This window comes from Hypoxylon trugodes (assembly GCF_022578975.1).
Source record: "Hypoxylon trugodes strain CBS 135444 unplaced genomic scaffold F4822scaffold_2, whole genome shotgun sequence".
NCBI lineage: Eukaryota > Fungi > Ascomycota > Sordariomycetes > Xylariales > Hypoxylaceae > Hypoxylon > Hypoxylon trugodes.
Genome location: NW_026250017.1, coordinates 384,760 through 399,007, shown reverse-complemented (window position 1 = coordinate 399,007; position 14,248 = coordinate 384,760). Strand labels below are relative to the sequence as shown.

Sequence of the window (14,248 nt, the reverse complement as noted above, 5' to 3'; positions counted from 1 at the left end):
CTCGTTTGCGCTGTGACCAAGTAGCAGACCGTGTGACATACGGGTGGGCGAAATTCACGAAGTTTCAAGCGCGAGAGAGGGCATCTTGTCACATTATTGCTGACAAGTTTAATCGATCGAATCATCCTCAATAATTTGCCATTTTTTGTTATTCAGCGACGTGCGCCATGCCCTTATCGTAGAGAATATGTGGGCTTTTAAATAGTGCCATCACATTCCTCAGGGGTAAATTTTCATTGGCCCTTTAGCACACCCACATCATCGTCATAGACAGCTCGGTCCAGCAATTTATCGCCAAGTTCGCTGCAGCTATGCCAACTCAACCCCCACATCTCGGTACATGTGCGTACAGTGTGTATAATATACTGAAGCTCGCTGCAGAGCTTGCCTGTTTGCACTAACCCCGTTCCGGCCAAGCCGAGCAACAACGTCACCATCATACATCCACATCTATCAACATCTTGAGTGTTTTCGGCCCTCAAGCTCTTTTACTCTCAATTGACGGATGAGCCCTGAATATGGCCGACTGCGGACTTCCTTTCCCCGTCGTCTGCATCCAATGTGGTCGAGACGTCGGTCTCTGCGGCATCAAGATCGTCGGTATGTTCTGTGGATTTCATATGGGTCTAATGAGTGTCATGTCGACAAGCACTGATTTCGTGTCATTAGGACCCACGATCGGATTCTGTGTCGCTGTTCTAGCTGCAGTCATATGCTGGCCTATCGCACTCTTGTTTTGTTGCTTCACAGAGACGGGAAAGAAGTAAGCTCGTCCTATACAACAATCATATACCAACCTACACTTGTTCCATTGCTTGATTCTAACATACATGCAGGTGGTTTTGGAAACCTTGCGATATAAATGCTCAGGTGTCGGATTTATTTCCAATCTGACAAGAGAAGAATTTGGTGATCTCAGTATTTGAAGGTCTTGTGTCCGATTAGAGTCAGGTCGCGAGTGGAACTTCGACTATCGAAAACCACATCCAGCGCTCGATCTCGATAACTAAAAAGCACGACTCATGGTATTTGGGGATTTAATGATATAATGGCCCTAAAATATAATATTTTAATAGTGGACTAATAACAATAGAACGAACGCGAGAATTTTATCACTTTGTGAAACCTGCTTTCCAGCGCTACTTTGAAATCCACGGTCGATGTCCTCGAGGCTACGAGCACTTGCGATGACGGCCTGGTTCGGTCGTGATGGATGGACCTCTAAGTGCACGCCAACGCTCGACACGGGAGGGCCGCTCGTCGGCATTGGTTTAGGGGGCGTCCGGGGCAGTTCGAAGCAAGCTCGCACCACTAATCAAGATAGACGGCGGCGGCAACGATATTATTACCTACCTAGGTACATATGGGCGGGAAACTACAGAAGCTCTGCGGGGTACCCTTCCATCTATTTAGGTACCTAGGATCTGAAGTGGCTTGCAACTTGCCGTCCTGCCGTCTTACATTCATATGATTTGGTGACTTTTAATAGTGCATTTGCTTTTCAGCGCCTCGTTGAGACTATTGACATCCTTCAAGCCCTCATTGCCTGATTAGGTGCCCGAGTCCCGGGCCTACATTTCACAAGCAGCTACTCAGCATTCTGACACTAAATACTAAGGATTCTACGGTTGTTATGGTGTGAGTGAGAATACCAATACTCGCATCCTCGACTGTTTTCCCACAGATATTGAGAACATCTGTCATCTAGTCCAAGGATCCTGCGATGTGGCTTTAATACCGTAAATTACTAGGCACCCGTCTAAGTAGGCACACAGCCAGCACGACCATCAATCCAGGCAGCGACCTATAACTAATGCCGGCTACCAGCCTACATTTTACTAGGTAGGTGTTAAGGCACCAGGGACTTTCCATGAGATTCTACTTATTCCCCGGACTTGCGAACAATTCCAACAATGCCACGTTTTAAGGAGTGCTCGTCTACCTATTTTAGGACGCTTTGAAATTTTAAACGAGCGACTATAACCCAGCCGTATGGATAATAAAGTCATTACCGCAGTATCCTTGAAGTGCATGAGTCATATCAGAATACTCTATCAGTCATACTCTGCCTTCCAAGGCTAGACCCAGCCTCGATCCCGATCTTCTTTTCAACTACGTGTTGTTTTTACGCATTTGCGCGATATTCGAGCCACCCTACGTATCCAGCACTTAATGGTGGTGTGATTTGCATAATTGACAGCTGTCTGAAACAAGGACAATTGCTTCCATATGCATGGCTTGTAGGCGATTATCCTAGGCACATAACTAGGCGCTTTAGGTAGATTGCCATGCGCTGAATTCCGCCGTTCGGAGTGCCTAAATCTCAGGCTATAGAGGTGGTCAGCAGCACTATCTGCATCACCCTGCAGATGGCTTGTAGCAGATTAGCCCGCATCCCCGAAAAAAAAAGGCTGCAGGCTTCCGGCGCAGTGCATCACGTAATTCTCAAGAACGCTCGCTGAAAGATCGGAGATGTGGAGTACGCTACCGTGAACTATCCGTCCTGTCGGCCAGTATTAACGAGGGAATCGATCTCTTGTCAAGATTAACTTTGCGCCCCTGCGCCGGACAGTGGTCGGACTACACCGGCTCCAGGAACCTGTCAGTCGTGGCAGGATGAACGATGTTGGTAGACTCCTCCCAGCCCTAAAGGACCCCTATTGATACAAGGAACTCTACACAAGTTATATTCGAACAACATGCCACAATGAAGAGTTTCCAATTCTATATGCTATGTGATTCTTAATATATCATAGCTACCTAGGTAGGTTTTCTTTCTTTCTTCTAAGGTTCTTTCGCGATAGCTTAGTATCTATAAGATATTCAAGTCCACGAAGAGTACCTACCCAGGTATGGGGGCCCTACGGACCTTACTGTTCACCTAGGTAGTAATCAACCAGCTTAAGTGTTTCCGATCTGTCGTTTCAAGCATCCCCGGAGTACGGCCGTGGCTTGTGGTTATGACCGTGTTGGATACCCCGACTACGCTTGACTCGTAAGAGGCCCCACGAGGGCTGGTAGTGCCGAGCCGCCGGGACACGACAAGGGGAATAGAACGGTCTTTTGCCATGGATCAGCTTGACTCGACATGCGCCCGCGGGGATGACATTGGTGCACATATCCCCCGTACCCCACACGGTATTGAGCCGCCGTCCATCTTGCCAAACCGCGGACCGTCACTAGCCACAGCCACAAGACATGCCAACGTCGTGGAAAAGCGGACTTCACGATTCAATCAACGCGGCGTATTATGCCGAGATACTGCTTTTCCGGCAGTCATTATGCGTCATCTCATAGGGAGGCGACTTGTCGCAGAAGTGGGTAAGGCCAAGGCCGCCCAGATGGGAAATATATAAGATGACTCGAGCCGTCCTTAGTCGTCCTGATTCCTTTCATCCAACAACCACATTCATTATTCTCTATACTCCAATCTTTTTTTCAAGCTAGCAGGTCATTCTTTACCTGCTGCCCTTCATTGCCACGACAAGGCGCCCCATATTCACTCTCTCCGACGTATTCGAAAGCGGAGACATACGATCATTCATCGACTCGAGCTGTCGTTATTGTTATAACTTCCTCGGGATTATATATATTGAACTGAGAACCACGTGTTGAATTGAAATTATTTTTCTTCGGGACACTCTCTTTAATATTATCCAAAGCTCAACTTTGTACCCAACGACTATCATACCGATATATAACTCTACCTACCTAGGTACTATTACTACTACACTCCTTATATCTACCATCCAACTATCAGCCAATATGTTGTCTCTTACCTCAATCATCGTTGCCCTTTCCGTTGCTCTCAGCCACGCCGCTCCCCTGGATCCCAGACAAACCGGCACTCAAACCTATAACGGAGACATCACATACTACGAGCCGGGTCTAGGATCCTGCGGCGAGACCAGCACAGACTCAGACGCCGTGGTAGCCCTATCACCATCAGAGTTCAGCCAAATCCCGCAGGCCTGCGGCAAGTCGATTAAGATCACAGGCCCTGATAACAAGACCGTGGACGCCAAGGTAGTCGACAAGTGCCCGGCCTGCGCCTCCGGATCCATCGACGTCTCGTCTACCGTATTCCAGCAATTAGCCCCGTTGAGCGACGGTCGTATCAAGATCTCATGGACCTTTTCCTCATAAAAGTGTATCAGCACCCACCTCACACGAACACGAGGAGGAACGCGGGGGAATTGCTAGACAATCCCAACCCCACTACCAAAAAAACAAACTACAGTTATAGAATGGGAACAACACAAAAAAACATAAAAAAAGGACGGAAACCAAATAGACAAGACAAGACAAGACAAGACAAGACGAACAATTTACTATATACCTAGGTATGTATGTATTATTGGATGCCATCAAGACTACCGCGGGACGTGTGTCTGCCACCAGTGCTGGGCATAGGCGAACATGATTTCACGTGGGTACGACAAACGAACAAACATGAGACTTCCTTGATGGATAGATATGAATAAAGGAGGAATGGAATAGGGGAGGATATATCCACATTTGGGAGGTTGAGTGAATACCTAGAGCATTAGCTCTGCAAGACTGTTGTAGAGAATAAATGAAAACACAACATAAAACCAAGGTCCTTCGTCTCTTATTCGCTTTTCGTGTACCTTGATGCTCCTGAAAATGTCTTGAGTATCTAGATACTTCGATACCAGGTAGGTAGGTGCTTGTGACCCGACTCGCCGAGTGAAACCAATGTCTCACCCAGTCAGACATGCGTCGTTTGCCTAGAAACAGCGAGTCAACCAAGCTACCCAGATACATATGGCTGAGAGGTACTTGGGTAGGAAGACTTTCAGATTCGTCCTGTTGGAGCACCTAAATGAATACTTAGTTAGCCATACATCTGCAGCTTACCTCCTTTCTATAGCATCGTTATAGATATACTACATTTATCACGGGCCACAATGCAATTCGAAGACGATAAAGGCGAAAGTAGAAACTCTCAAATTCATAACACATAGTACTTAGTGATGGTACAAAGCCCAGCTTCCATGTGAAAAACCCACAGCCACCATGCAACCGCTCCTTATGACGCCTGCCTGTCCTGTGTCCACCCAAGTACCATATTTTTATCCGAAACTCCTTTAGGGAGAAAGCCTTATTTGCTTTCCACCGCCCAGTTCCGTCATGTCTCTTTCCCCTTTTGATGTCACCGATAATACAAAGTTCTGAGATGATATTGGTTGGCTTTCTGTCTGTTGTTCTGGGACGTTTGATGATGATCCGAGTCGGGATCCTGCCGAGGAGGCTGTAGTCGCCTCACTCGGTCCTACTAGTAATAATTTCCGTTCTTCGACAGTGATTGCCCACAGTAATGTGAGCAATACCTCTCGCGACGGTAAGCTGGTGCCGTCTGGCCACATTCGCGGTCCACGGCTCTGGTCGCCCTTGATACCCAGGAAACCAAAATCCAGCTCTTCGACTCGGACATCGCGTCCCTTCTCAGACACCAACCGCAATAACTCCATCGTCGCATCCTTGAGTGGACGCGCCAAGATGGGGCTGCTGGTTAAGAGTTTCCGAAGGGATTTGATTCTCAGAGTCGAAGAGGCCAAAATTTGGTTCCGGGTGGTCTTGGGAGATAGAGTCGCTTCCCGCGGTCGCGCCTGGAGCAGCGCCGCTGACGTCGTCGGTACTGAGGAATTGTTCGAAGTCGAAGTCGGGGAATTGGGGGGTCGAGTTACTAGCCAGATTATTGTACTCAAAATTGAGGGGGTCGGATGAAGGGCTAAATTGGCCTTCAGAGCTCCACGAATCAACGTCAAAGGGTGTCGTAAGGCTGAAAGCATCACCGAAGAGGCTGTCAGAAGCGTTTGAAGCTGTAGGAAGAGTGACAGCGCCGGAGGCGACGGTTGTTGCGAGGCTACCCACGACTGCGGAACCTCCACCGACGGACACTGCAGGCCGCACAACACCGCTGCTGGATGTTGTGTCTCGTCGGAGGAAATAGCCGCGGAAGTGGAAGCTGTCGCAACCTCTTCAGCAGATGACTTAGGGAAAATGTCATCGGGGACAGGGGTCATCTCGGGGGATAGGGAAGCAGGATCGACGGTGCCGTCCTGTTCGGACATAAGGATAAAGTCATTCATCATGCCAGGCTTATCTTGCGCCGCACTATCTTGCGATACGCGGAAGAGCGGTTGTGATAGAGTCAGGGGAGGAGAGGGTTGAAGGCCGTCAAGTGGAGACGAGCCGCGACTGGTACCGGAAGCTCCTCGAAGCTTGTTCAATTCATCCATCAACAATTCATTTGTCTTCTGTTGGTTTTGTAGTTGTTCTTCCAATTGCCTATTTCGTAGTTCCAAAGCTTCCACCTCTTGACGTTTCCTTTCCCGGGAAGATTGTGCGGCACGACGGTTTCGGAGAACTCGCTCGACTCGTCGTTGCTCTTTCTCATCCTCGGTCTTGGCTCGTTTTCTGTTGCGAATTAGATGGGATTGGCCCCGATATATTAATGCATAATAGCTTACCTTGGAGGTAGGTTGGTCTTGGGTTCCGGAAGAACTTGGCCCCATGATTTCCGCTTCTTCACCGGCTTCTTTTCTGAGTTCTCAGGTGCCGGGGAAGGCGTGCTCTGGGTAGTTTGGGCATCGAGTCTATCTTCGCTGTCACACGATTGAGGAGTCATGACACTTTCTAGGGGGTTCAATGTGGATGTGTCGAAGAGAGAGGTGTATGAGTCGCCGGGTGCTGACATAAGAGACTCGGTGGGGGATGCCTCGAACTTGACTTGAGGAGTCGAGTCGGTAATTTGTTGACTTTCCCAAGTAGCCATTTTGACGATTGTTTGTTGTGGTATGTGTTGCTAGGAGGACTTGAGGTTTCTTCATCCGAATAGCTTTAAGGCTAACAATTGCAAATAGATCAAACTAATTAGGTAGTATTCTTTCAAATACAGCTAATAGCTTGCTTGGTGGTGAAGATAGTAAGAGAGTTGCAACTAGAAGAGATAATAAATGGAGCTGAAAAGTAAAGAGGTGCCGTCCTAATTCCTCAATACAAATAACAGCAATAGGATTCACCTATGCCAACGCATGATCTAGCTTGGACAGGGATTATGGGGTGAGTCAAACCTCGTGAAAGTCGAGTCAGAGGTTAATTAGTGGGCAGTGATAATAATGGTAGTATGTATGTAATGATAGTAGTGGTAATAGTGACAAACAGTAGGCAGTAACGAATGTACAATAAAAAGGACAACGTGGCCTCTTTGAATATTATTTAATCTTATGTTCCCTTAAACTTTGATCATCTAAATTTGATTGGTGGGCTGATGGTTGGCTTTGGTGTCTGCCTGGAACTGGCGTTAAACTTCGGATGGCGAAAAAAGGACAGGAGACGAAAGCCTCTCTTTATGTTCAACGTGTCCTGTTAGAAAGGAGGTAAGGTTTTGGCCTTATCATGCCTGAGGCAACCATATTTCCCACCACCCCTGTAACTTTCAATTCTTAGGTTGTGTCAGCTATCCGGTGGGGCCAAGAATACGTACCACATGTACTACCACACCCCTGGCCAGGTCGTGCGACAGGGATGGGATGGTAAAGGGTGGATATTCTCGGGGGCAAGAGCAGAGGAATGTCAGGGGTTGATAGATCTCAATAGGGAAAGTGGATCTTGTGGTACTAAGCCACCGAGACGAATGAGAGTTCTTGGTACGGTACCTAGGTAACACTTCCCTCTTCACCGGCCGGCCGGCTCTATTGATCCCCGTGCCTTTATGCCCTTTCCCTTTCTTTCTGCGTCCATCCCTAGACTTCTACTCCTTCTACTCCCTATTCCATCTAATACTAATAAATCACACAAATCACATCCGGCCCGGATCTATAACGACAAACAACCGAACAATTGTTTTCCATATAGCATGTAACCGGAGAAGTTATGTTACATTATTATTATCAAATACTTCAAATCCGTCCGTCCAATTAATCAATTTTACTTAGGTGGTTGTGGTTCTATCTCCATACGACAAATGACCTTCATCTTGCCTTTCTCTTCTAAGCAATATTAGACAATTTTGGTGAATTGTCGCGGCCAACGTACTACGAATGGGGATTACAGCGTAGTCGGTCAGTACTAACTCGACATTTTAGTGGCTAAATCCCCCTGAAGTGATCCTCTCAGCCTTTCTTTTTACGATACGATCTACGCAGTTAGAAGCCTATTCGCTAAAAATGTTCAATGGCATTTAGTGGTTATTATTAGTAGCAACCTGCGCTGGCGAACTGGAGAATCCATGTCAGCCTGCCACTAACATGCATACCTTAGGTGTCTCTATTAAGAGAAATCGCATTTACACCCTCAAAAATTTGATAGAAGGATTTATAACATACAATCATGACATAACTTCATCACTCAAGATTAGATTAAGCTCCAGGATTGAAGAGGAATATCCCATATTCACTCGCATTGACTTCTATGACGTTGTGATTCAAATGCTCCTAAGTTTGGGTTTACTTAATTTCCTATCCAAAATATCAAGAGACAATCAATACTCAAACGCACATATTATTAGCGAGGGTGAGTTTGACAAATATTCTAATTAGTTAATCATCCCTTCGGCCTGTCAAGGCAAGACAGGGCTAGACCAACCAACCTCCGGAAGGGAAGAAATTTTACATGGCAAAGAAAACCAATCTATTCACAATTAATCGACACCCTGGGGTATTAGCCTGTAATGCTATGCCGAGCCAGAGAGGCCGGCCAGCCGCGGCGGAACGACTACCGAACCCGTCCGCATTACCAAGAACACAACAATAGTAGGAATCTGGGGAAGACCTAGAACTTCGAAAGATTTGGAAATCGTTAGTAAATCGGCAATCACCCCTTACGTGACGTCTCTTTCTTTATGGATCGTCATTTGTTATCACTGCAAGATACGGCACATGCGGCGCTTCGGGGCGTGTTGAAGGAATTGTCTTTCCGATCGTCGACAAGGTTTCAGGATCATCAAATCCAATTCGACGCTTTCAATTCCACTTCAAACCGGTTGTGTTTTGTTGGAATTGCGTAGTTGTACAAACCTAACCCGAATATGAGGTAGTGTTTCTATTCATTTCAACATCTCATAATCCTTTGATGTAACTCGCTTCTCAAAATGAATGCCGGGCCTCTTTCTCGATTCCTAATGGATTTTCCGTATGGTAACTATCACAATTGGTGGCAACAATTGAATTCTGATATGGCTTGTTACAACATGGAGCCGGCATGGTTTCGTAGATACCCGTTACTATACACCCGGACGGACTCGGTAGAATTGATCTACAGAGACATGTCGATGCATACCTAGACGGGGAGGACAATATTTTAGCACCTATCTTGTCGTCTTGCCTATTCTATACCTACCATACCTACCACATACAGGGGGTATCCTGATGGTCAAGTTCCGGGTAGAGCCGCAAACATAATAGCTTCTAATATGGGAAGTTAGAAGATCATAACCATGAAGAACTCCACTCATGGCATTTTGTTTGATCGAACATTATCTTTGTCGATCTACAAATCTTCAATCCCATTTCTATTTTGATGCATGTCACCACTCCACGATTAATTAATCCATTCTAGGCATTAAGAGTCAAGCCGCTAAAGCACCTAAATCAGTTACACTACCCAGGCACATAGGAGTCAGCCCTTATTCGTGCGATAGTGTGTTCGCCTATAAATGGCTACTAGGGCTTGTTCAATGACTTCAGCGCCGCTACAAAATGAGCAAAATTGTGTTGGTTGGTGCGCCTTGTTATTCAGCCCTTCCAACAATTGCTCATCCATATCACATTATGACAAACAGTCTTGGTGTAATGATGCGATGTTGGTTTCAATCCAGAATTATCCGCTGAATATGAGGCTTTTTGTGTAATAGCAGATACTATGTTGGTGTAGTAAAGCTGAGAATAGACGAATACCAAAATTCACCGAGCTAATACAATCCAGCCATCATTCGCGCGGAGTTGATCCGGCACTTTGTTAGACAATGAAACATTGTTTAAGAAGATCTAACCTCCCCAGGCCTTCCGTCCGTGACTCTCCAATTCCACGGTTTCAAAACACCTTCCGCTTCAAATTAAGCAGCCGAAGTTCCGCCTATGTAGGTACACTGCCAGACTGCACACAGACAGAAAAGGCCCCCAGTCCTTCCAAGCCGAACACAGTGGATCTCGGGTCATCCGAACGTTGCATTCGAAATTCGCAATCTTCCCCGCAAACCCGATTTAATACTTCGATAGATCTGGACGAAAGCGCAGCATCTTTCTGTATTTTATAGTGCTATATCTCTATCGGGTTAAGGTGAATAAGGAATCATATAACTTCTATATAGTCTGACAGTTAGTTATGTTAGTTCAAAGCACACCATATTTCGTATGGTAGGTGTTATACAATTCAATAAGGAGGCACATGCTCACTCAGCACCCAAAACTGAATAGCGTATGTGAATGAAAATCAGCCAACCCCTTATTCTCCTATCTTCTATAACCCTACTTAATTCCTAGCCACTGTTGATTTTACCTAACTAAGGAAAACTTGCGCATTCAAGGTGGCTCATGTGCGTACTACGCACGAATCATTCCAATGACCAACCCGCTAAGAATCATAAAGAATCACTCCCAAAAAGTCAAGGCGGCAGGGCGGAGAGCGCTGAACGATGGGTCTTACGCGACGCCTGTTTCAGGTAATAGTGGACGGACCCAAATGTTCTAGCCCCCCTTTTTGAAGGGAAAACTCCGAGCGCCAATAAGGGAATTGTCCGTCCGTCCCCCTTTTTCCCTTCTTTCCCTCCTGTTTCTCAACAAGGGGAGAGCTCGGACATCCAAACCACCCAAACGATGTACCCCATAATTGAACACGAGGGCCTCCATTATTACGTACCTTAGCACACGAATACGCCTGTAGATACGATACTTAGTTCGCCACTATATCGAATGAGTACAGTCTGGTGTAATGAAGTTGGAGTGATACAGCGTATCCCGTTTTGCGACGATTAATCAAACGATTCCATCTGACGATGCTGAGGGCGTTTTACTGTACTGCATCGCAAAAGGATGATAATGCGTACGACTAATTTACTCATTTCGATCCTTATATGCATGCGACTATTATACTGCGTATTGGTTTGTTGCCTCATGTCATGTCAGGTTTTAGGGCTGACTACCCTCGAAATTTTACGAGGAACCAATCGTATTCGAGTATGAAGCGACGCTCTAAGCATTTCTAGGCGTTTCCTCAACTAAGCTAGGTGCTAACATGCGTGTACCGTAACAAACATAGACTATTTATCACGAATCTAGAAAAAATTAGAGAATATCAATTATCTCACATCATGAATTTCAATGCAGATGCTGATCCCATTGCTGATGCAAAATCAGTATAACTAGGATTTGGAGTGAGTATTGCGAAAATTACTGTATTTGTATACCACCGCATCTTAGAAACTACCTCCTACCTATCTAGGATCCGAATCTTTGCAGTACTAATGCACAAGTCAGGAGGCTTCCTCTGCAATTCTGACACTAACTAGGTACTCAGATATGCATGTATTATGTCGAGTAATCCATCCTTCACTGCACAAGGTTAGTAAGTTAAATATTCATCTGCTTTCTATAATACCTACCCAAAGAAGTATTAAGCACGTATATATCAAACGTTACTCAGGCGTTTGCTATAGTGGAGGTGATAGTGGAGGCCCCTATTTCAACAAATGATAAGGGGTATTTCTTCGTTACTCATAATCTAGTTGCTGTTACATCTAAACCAAGTGCTCTGTGACATCTCCAAAGCTCGGTTTGCTTTTTGAATAACGTGACTAAGTGGTTTAGATGAAAGATAGGTACAAACACTCAGATGCTTTGACAGTGAAGTCTCGTGACAAGGAATTGAGCTTGTTACGAATTTTGGAGATTTAACATTTTCATAGCAGTCATTATCGATAAAGATGTGGCTTACAACTCAGAGAATGTGTGGCTAGTGAATTAATATGTCCCTATTTAATCCACTAAAGTGCGTCATTCGTCAACTTTGCCCCCACCAAAGAAATAGCCGCGCCGATAGGACTGGACTGGGCTAGACCGTGAACCATCTTCTATCTATCTTCTATCTATCTTCACCATTCTACAACCTTATCGACGATATCCCGTTAAACCCTCAAGATATTTTGATATCCAGAAAGTAAACCAACTTGTCATCCGACCGAGCCAATCCTTTTTACAATCCACATCTCTCCAGTCATTACCTTCAATCCACGATCTGCGACCGTCATAATCAGCCAACATGTCGAACCGACAACTCGCCCGCGACATGCAAGTCGAATTCCAGGCTCGCGTACGCCTATCTTCCACCGCCATCCTCTAACTACATAGTCGCTAACATCATATCAACAGTTCCAAGCGAAGCAAGCACGTCGCGAAGCCACGAAAGCAGCGAAGCAAGACCCCCTCCTCAAGAAACAAATCCAAGAACTTCTAAAGAAAGGCGACACCACGAAGGCATACCAGAAAGCCAAGGTTCTGCTCTCTAAGCAAGCACTTGCCCAGCAAATGGACCAGATGGCCGACATGGCCGAACTCAGCGTCGCCCAGATCCAAGCCAACAACGCTATGAACCGAATGACGAACATGATGGGTCAATCTTCGCGCACCATGTCCGCTGCGCAACGGAACATGAACCCCGAGCGGGTACGTTCACTTCCACCCCAACCCAAATCCATCATTTCACATATATAAAATTCATACAATACTAATAAAATGACTAGACAATGATGACGCTTGAACAATTCAAACAACAAAACGAAGAATACGCCGTCAACAACGGCATCTACCAAGACGCCATCTCACAGACGACCTCGCAACAAGTCTCCGAAGAAGCCGTCCATGAACTCCTAGGCAAACTCGCCGACGACGCGGGTGTGGCCCTGAATTCACAACTTAACGCCGCGCAGCCGAGTACCGCCGAACCCGCCGCGCCGCAGACCGCGGAACCGACTGCGGAGGAGGAGGATGCGCTTCAGCAGCGTCTGCGCGCTCTTAGGGCTTAGGAGGCTGGCGGGGATGCGGATGGTGCTGGTGGGAGTGGAAGTGGAGATGGAGATGAAGGGGAGCGTGTTCCGCAAATGAGTACGGGGTGAGGAAGATGCAGACATTGATGAATTGGAATTGGGGCAAACTGGACATTGGCTTTTGCTTACGCACGGCACACTTTGACAGCATTACGAACGATATAAGGGATCAATCAGTCTGGCGTTCCGGTTATCTCCTTTAAGGCGTGGATATCATATTTATTATTAGCAGTGAATAAACTTCTAGAACTCACGCGTAGATGCACGAGTTCTGGTGTGATTATGTATTGCCGAGCCTTGAACCTTTGATTTAGGTGTTGATTGGATTGTACAGGTGTGCAACAACACCCATTCCAATCGCTCCTGGCGCTTACAAGGTGCATCCTCAACTGAAAGGTCGAGGACTGTTCGCGCAGTTTCGTACTGACTAATGCTAAAAGCAGCTCGTACGTCGTACTAGTTAACCACGAGTTCGTCTCCATATCTTACAATGGTAATCGTGCCCCTTAATACCCTCACCACGACCATTCATCGTGCTCCTTACGTCGTTGCTAGAGCCTCAACCCAACACCCCAGGATTGAGCATCCCTTTTCGCGCGCCAGCGTAACATGCCCTGTTGGGTAGACAAGAGCTCCTTAACGAGAGAGGAGGAAACGTAGTACTACGTGTCGTATCTTAATATAGGTCGTATATTGTCTTTTCGGTATTTCAGTCTCGTTTCACCCAGGCTTGCAATCTCCTCGTCAGGATATTGGTATCGACAAATTGTTTCAACACCTTGTTCGCATTGGCCTTTGTCATCGCGTCTGCCGGTGTTATCCTCCCCTTGTATCCATCGAACGTCTTGTATCTCCCTCTTTTCGTAGGCCCATACCGAGATGCGCCTGTCTCATCGCCAAAAGAAAAGAAAAAGAATTCATTGATACGGCTAAATATATAATCATTAAGAGTTCGGGTGTTTTGGGACCACTGATAATCGAGATGGTTTTTTGTCCCATAACGGAGTAAATTGTTGTGGCTTTCTACTCGTTCATGTACAGTTGTTGATTTCCGGTCGTATAGAGGTATTTCTTGATTCGAACAACGAACCCTTCGAAAACAGACCTCATCTCTCGGCGAGGTAGTCGTAATAATATTGTTATGTCTATGAAGAGAACTCCAAAAGTGGAAGACTCGTAGTA

General features: G+C 46.2%; 4 protein-coding genes across 4 annotated transcripts; 3 read left to right on the top strand and 1 right to left on the bottom strand.

Annotated features, from left to right (window-relative positions):
- Window positions 1-518: 518 nt before the first annotated feature.
- F4822DRAFT_425092 (uncharacterized protein) lies at window positions 519-767 on the top strand (the record flags this gene model as incomplete). The annotated part of the gene is made up of 2 exons (XM_051460279.1): window positions 519-600; window positions 670-767. The coding sequence occupies 2 exons, from the start codon at window positions 519-521 to the stop codon at window positions 765-767; spliced, it is 180 nt and encodes a 59-aa protein (XP_051317644.1).
- Window positions 768-3,561: 2,794 nt separating this feature from the next.
- On the top strand, window positions 3,562-4,629 carry F4822DRAFT_108020 (RlpA-like double-psi beta-barrel-protein domain-containing protein-containing protein). The gene has a single exon (XM_051452421.1). The coding sequence runs from the start codon at window positions 3,766-3,768 to the stop codon at window positions 4,144-4,146; it is 381 nt and encodes a 126-aa protein (XP_051317643.1). The 5' UTR covers window positions 3,562-3,765; the 3' UTR covers window positions 4,147-4,629.
- Window positions 4,630-5,111: 482 nt separating this feature from the next.
- Window positions 5,112-6,802, bottom strand: F4822DRAFT_425090 (uncharacterized protein; the record flags this gene model as incomplete). The annotated part of the gene is made up of 2 exons (XM_051460278.1): window positions 5,112-6,444; window positions 6,498-6,802. The coding sequence occupies 2 exons, from the start codon at window positions 6,800-6,802 to the stop codon at window positions 5,112-5,114; spliced, it is 1,638 nt and encodes a 545-aa protein (XP_051317642.1).
- Window positions 6,803-11,888: 5,086 nt separating this feature from the next.
- On the top strand, window positions 11,889-13,142 carry F4822DRAFT_107555 (Snf7 family protein). The gene is made up of 3 exons (XM_051452417.1): window positions 11,889-12,333; window positions 12,393-12,686; window positions 12,764-13,142. Exons 1-3 carry the CDS (start codon window positions 12,283-12,285, stop codon window positions 13,043-13,045), a joined length of 627 nt encoding a protein of 208 aa, XP_051317641.1. The 5' UTR covers window positions 11,889-12,282; the 3' UTR covers window positions 13,046-13,142.
- Window positions 13,143-14,248: the final 1,106 nt, after the last annotated feature.

Bases quoted from the DNA above. Each gene is read 5' to 3' on its own strand.
- F4822DRAFT_108020 (XM_051452421.1), top strand. From the start codon at position 3,766: ATGTTGTCTCTTACCTCAATCATCGTTGCCCTTTCCGTTGCTCTCAGC.
- F4822DRAFT_107555 (XM_051452417.1), top strand. From the start codon at position 12,283: ATGTCGAACCGACAACTCGCCCGCGACATGCAAGTCGAATTCCAGGCT. The intron at 12,334-12,392 runs GTACGCCTATCT...TCATATCAACAG, and splicing joins AAGTCGAATTCCAGGCTCGC to TTCCAAGCGAAGCAAGCACG. The intron at 12,687-12,763 runs GTACGTTCACTT...TAAAATGACTAG, and splicing joins GGAACATGAACCCCGAGCGG to ACAATGATGACGCTTGAACA.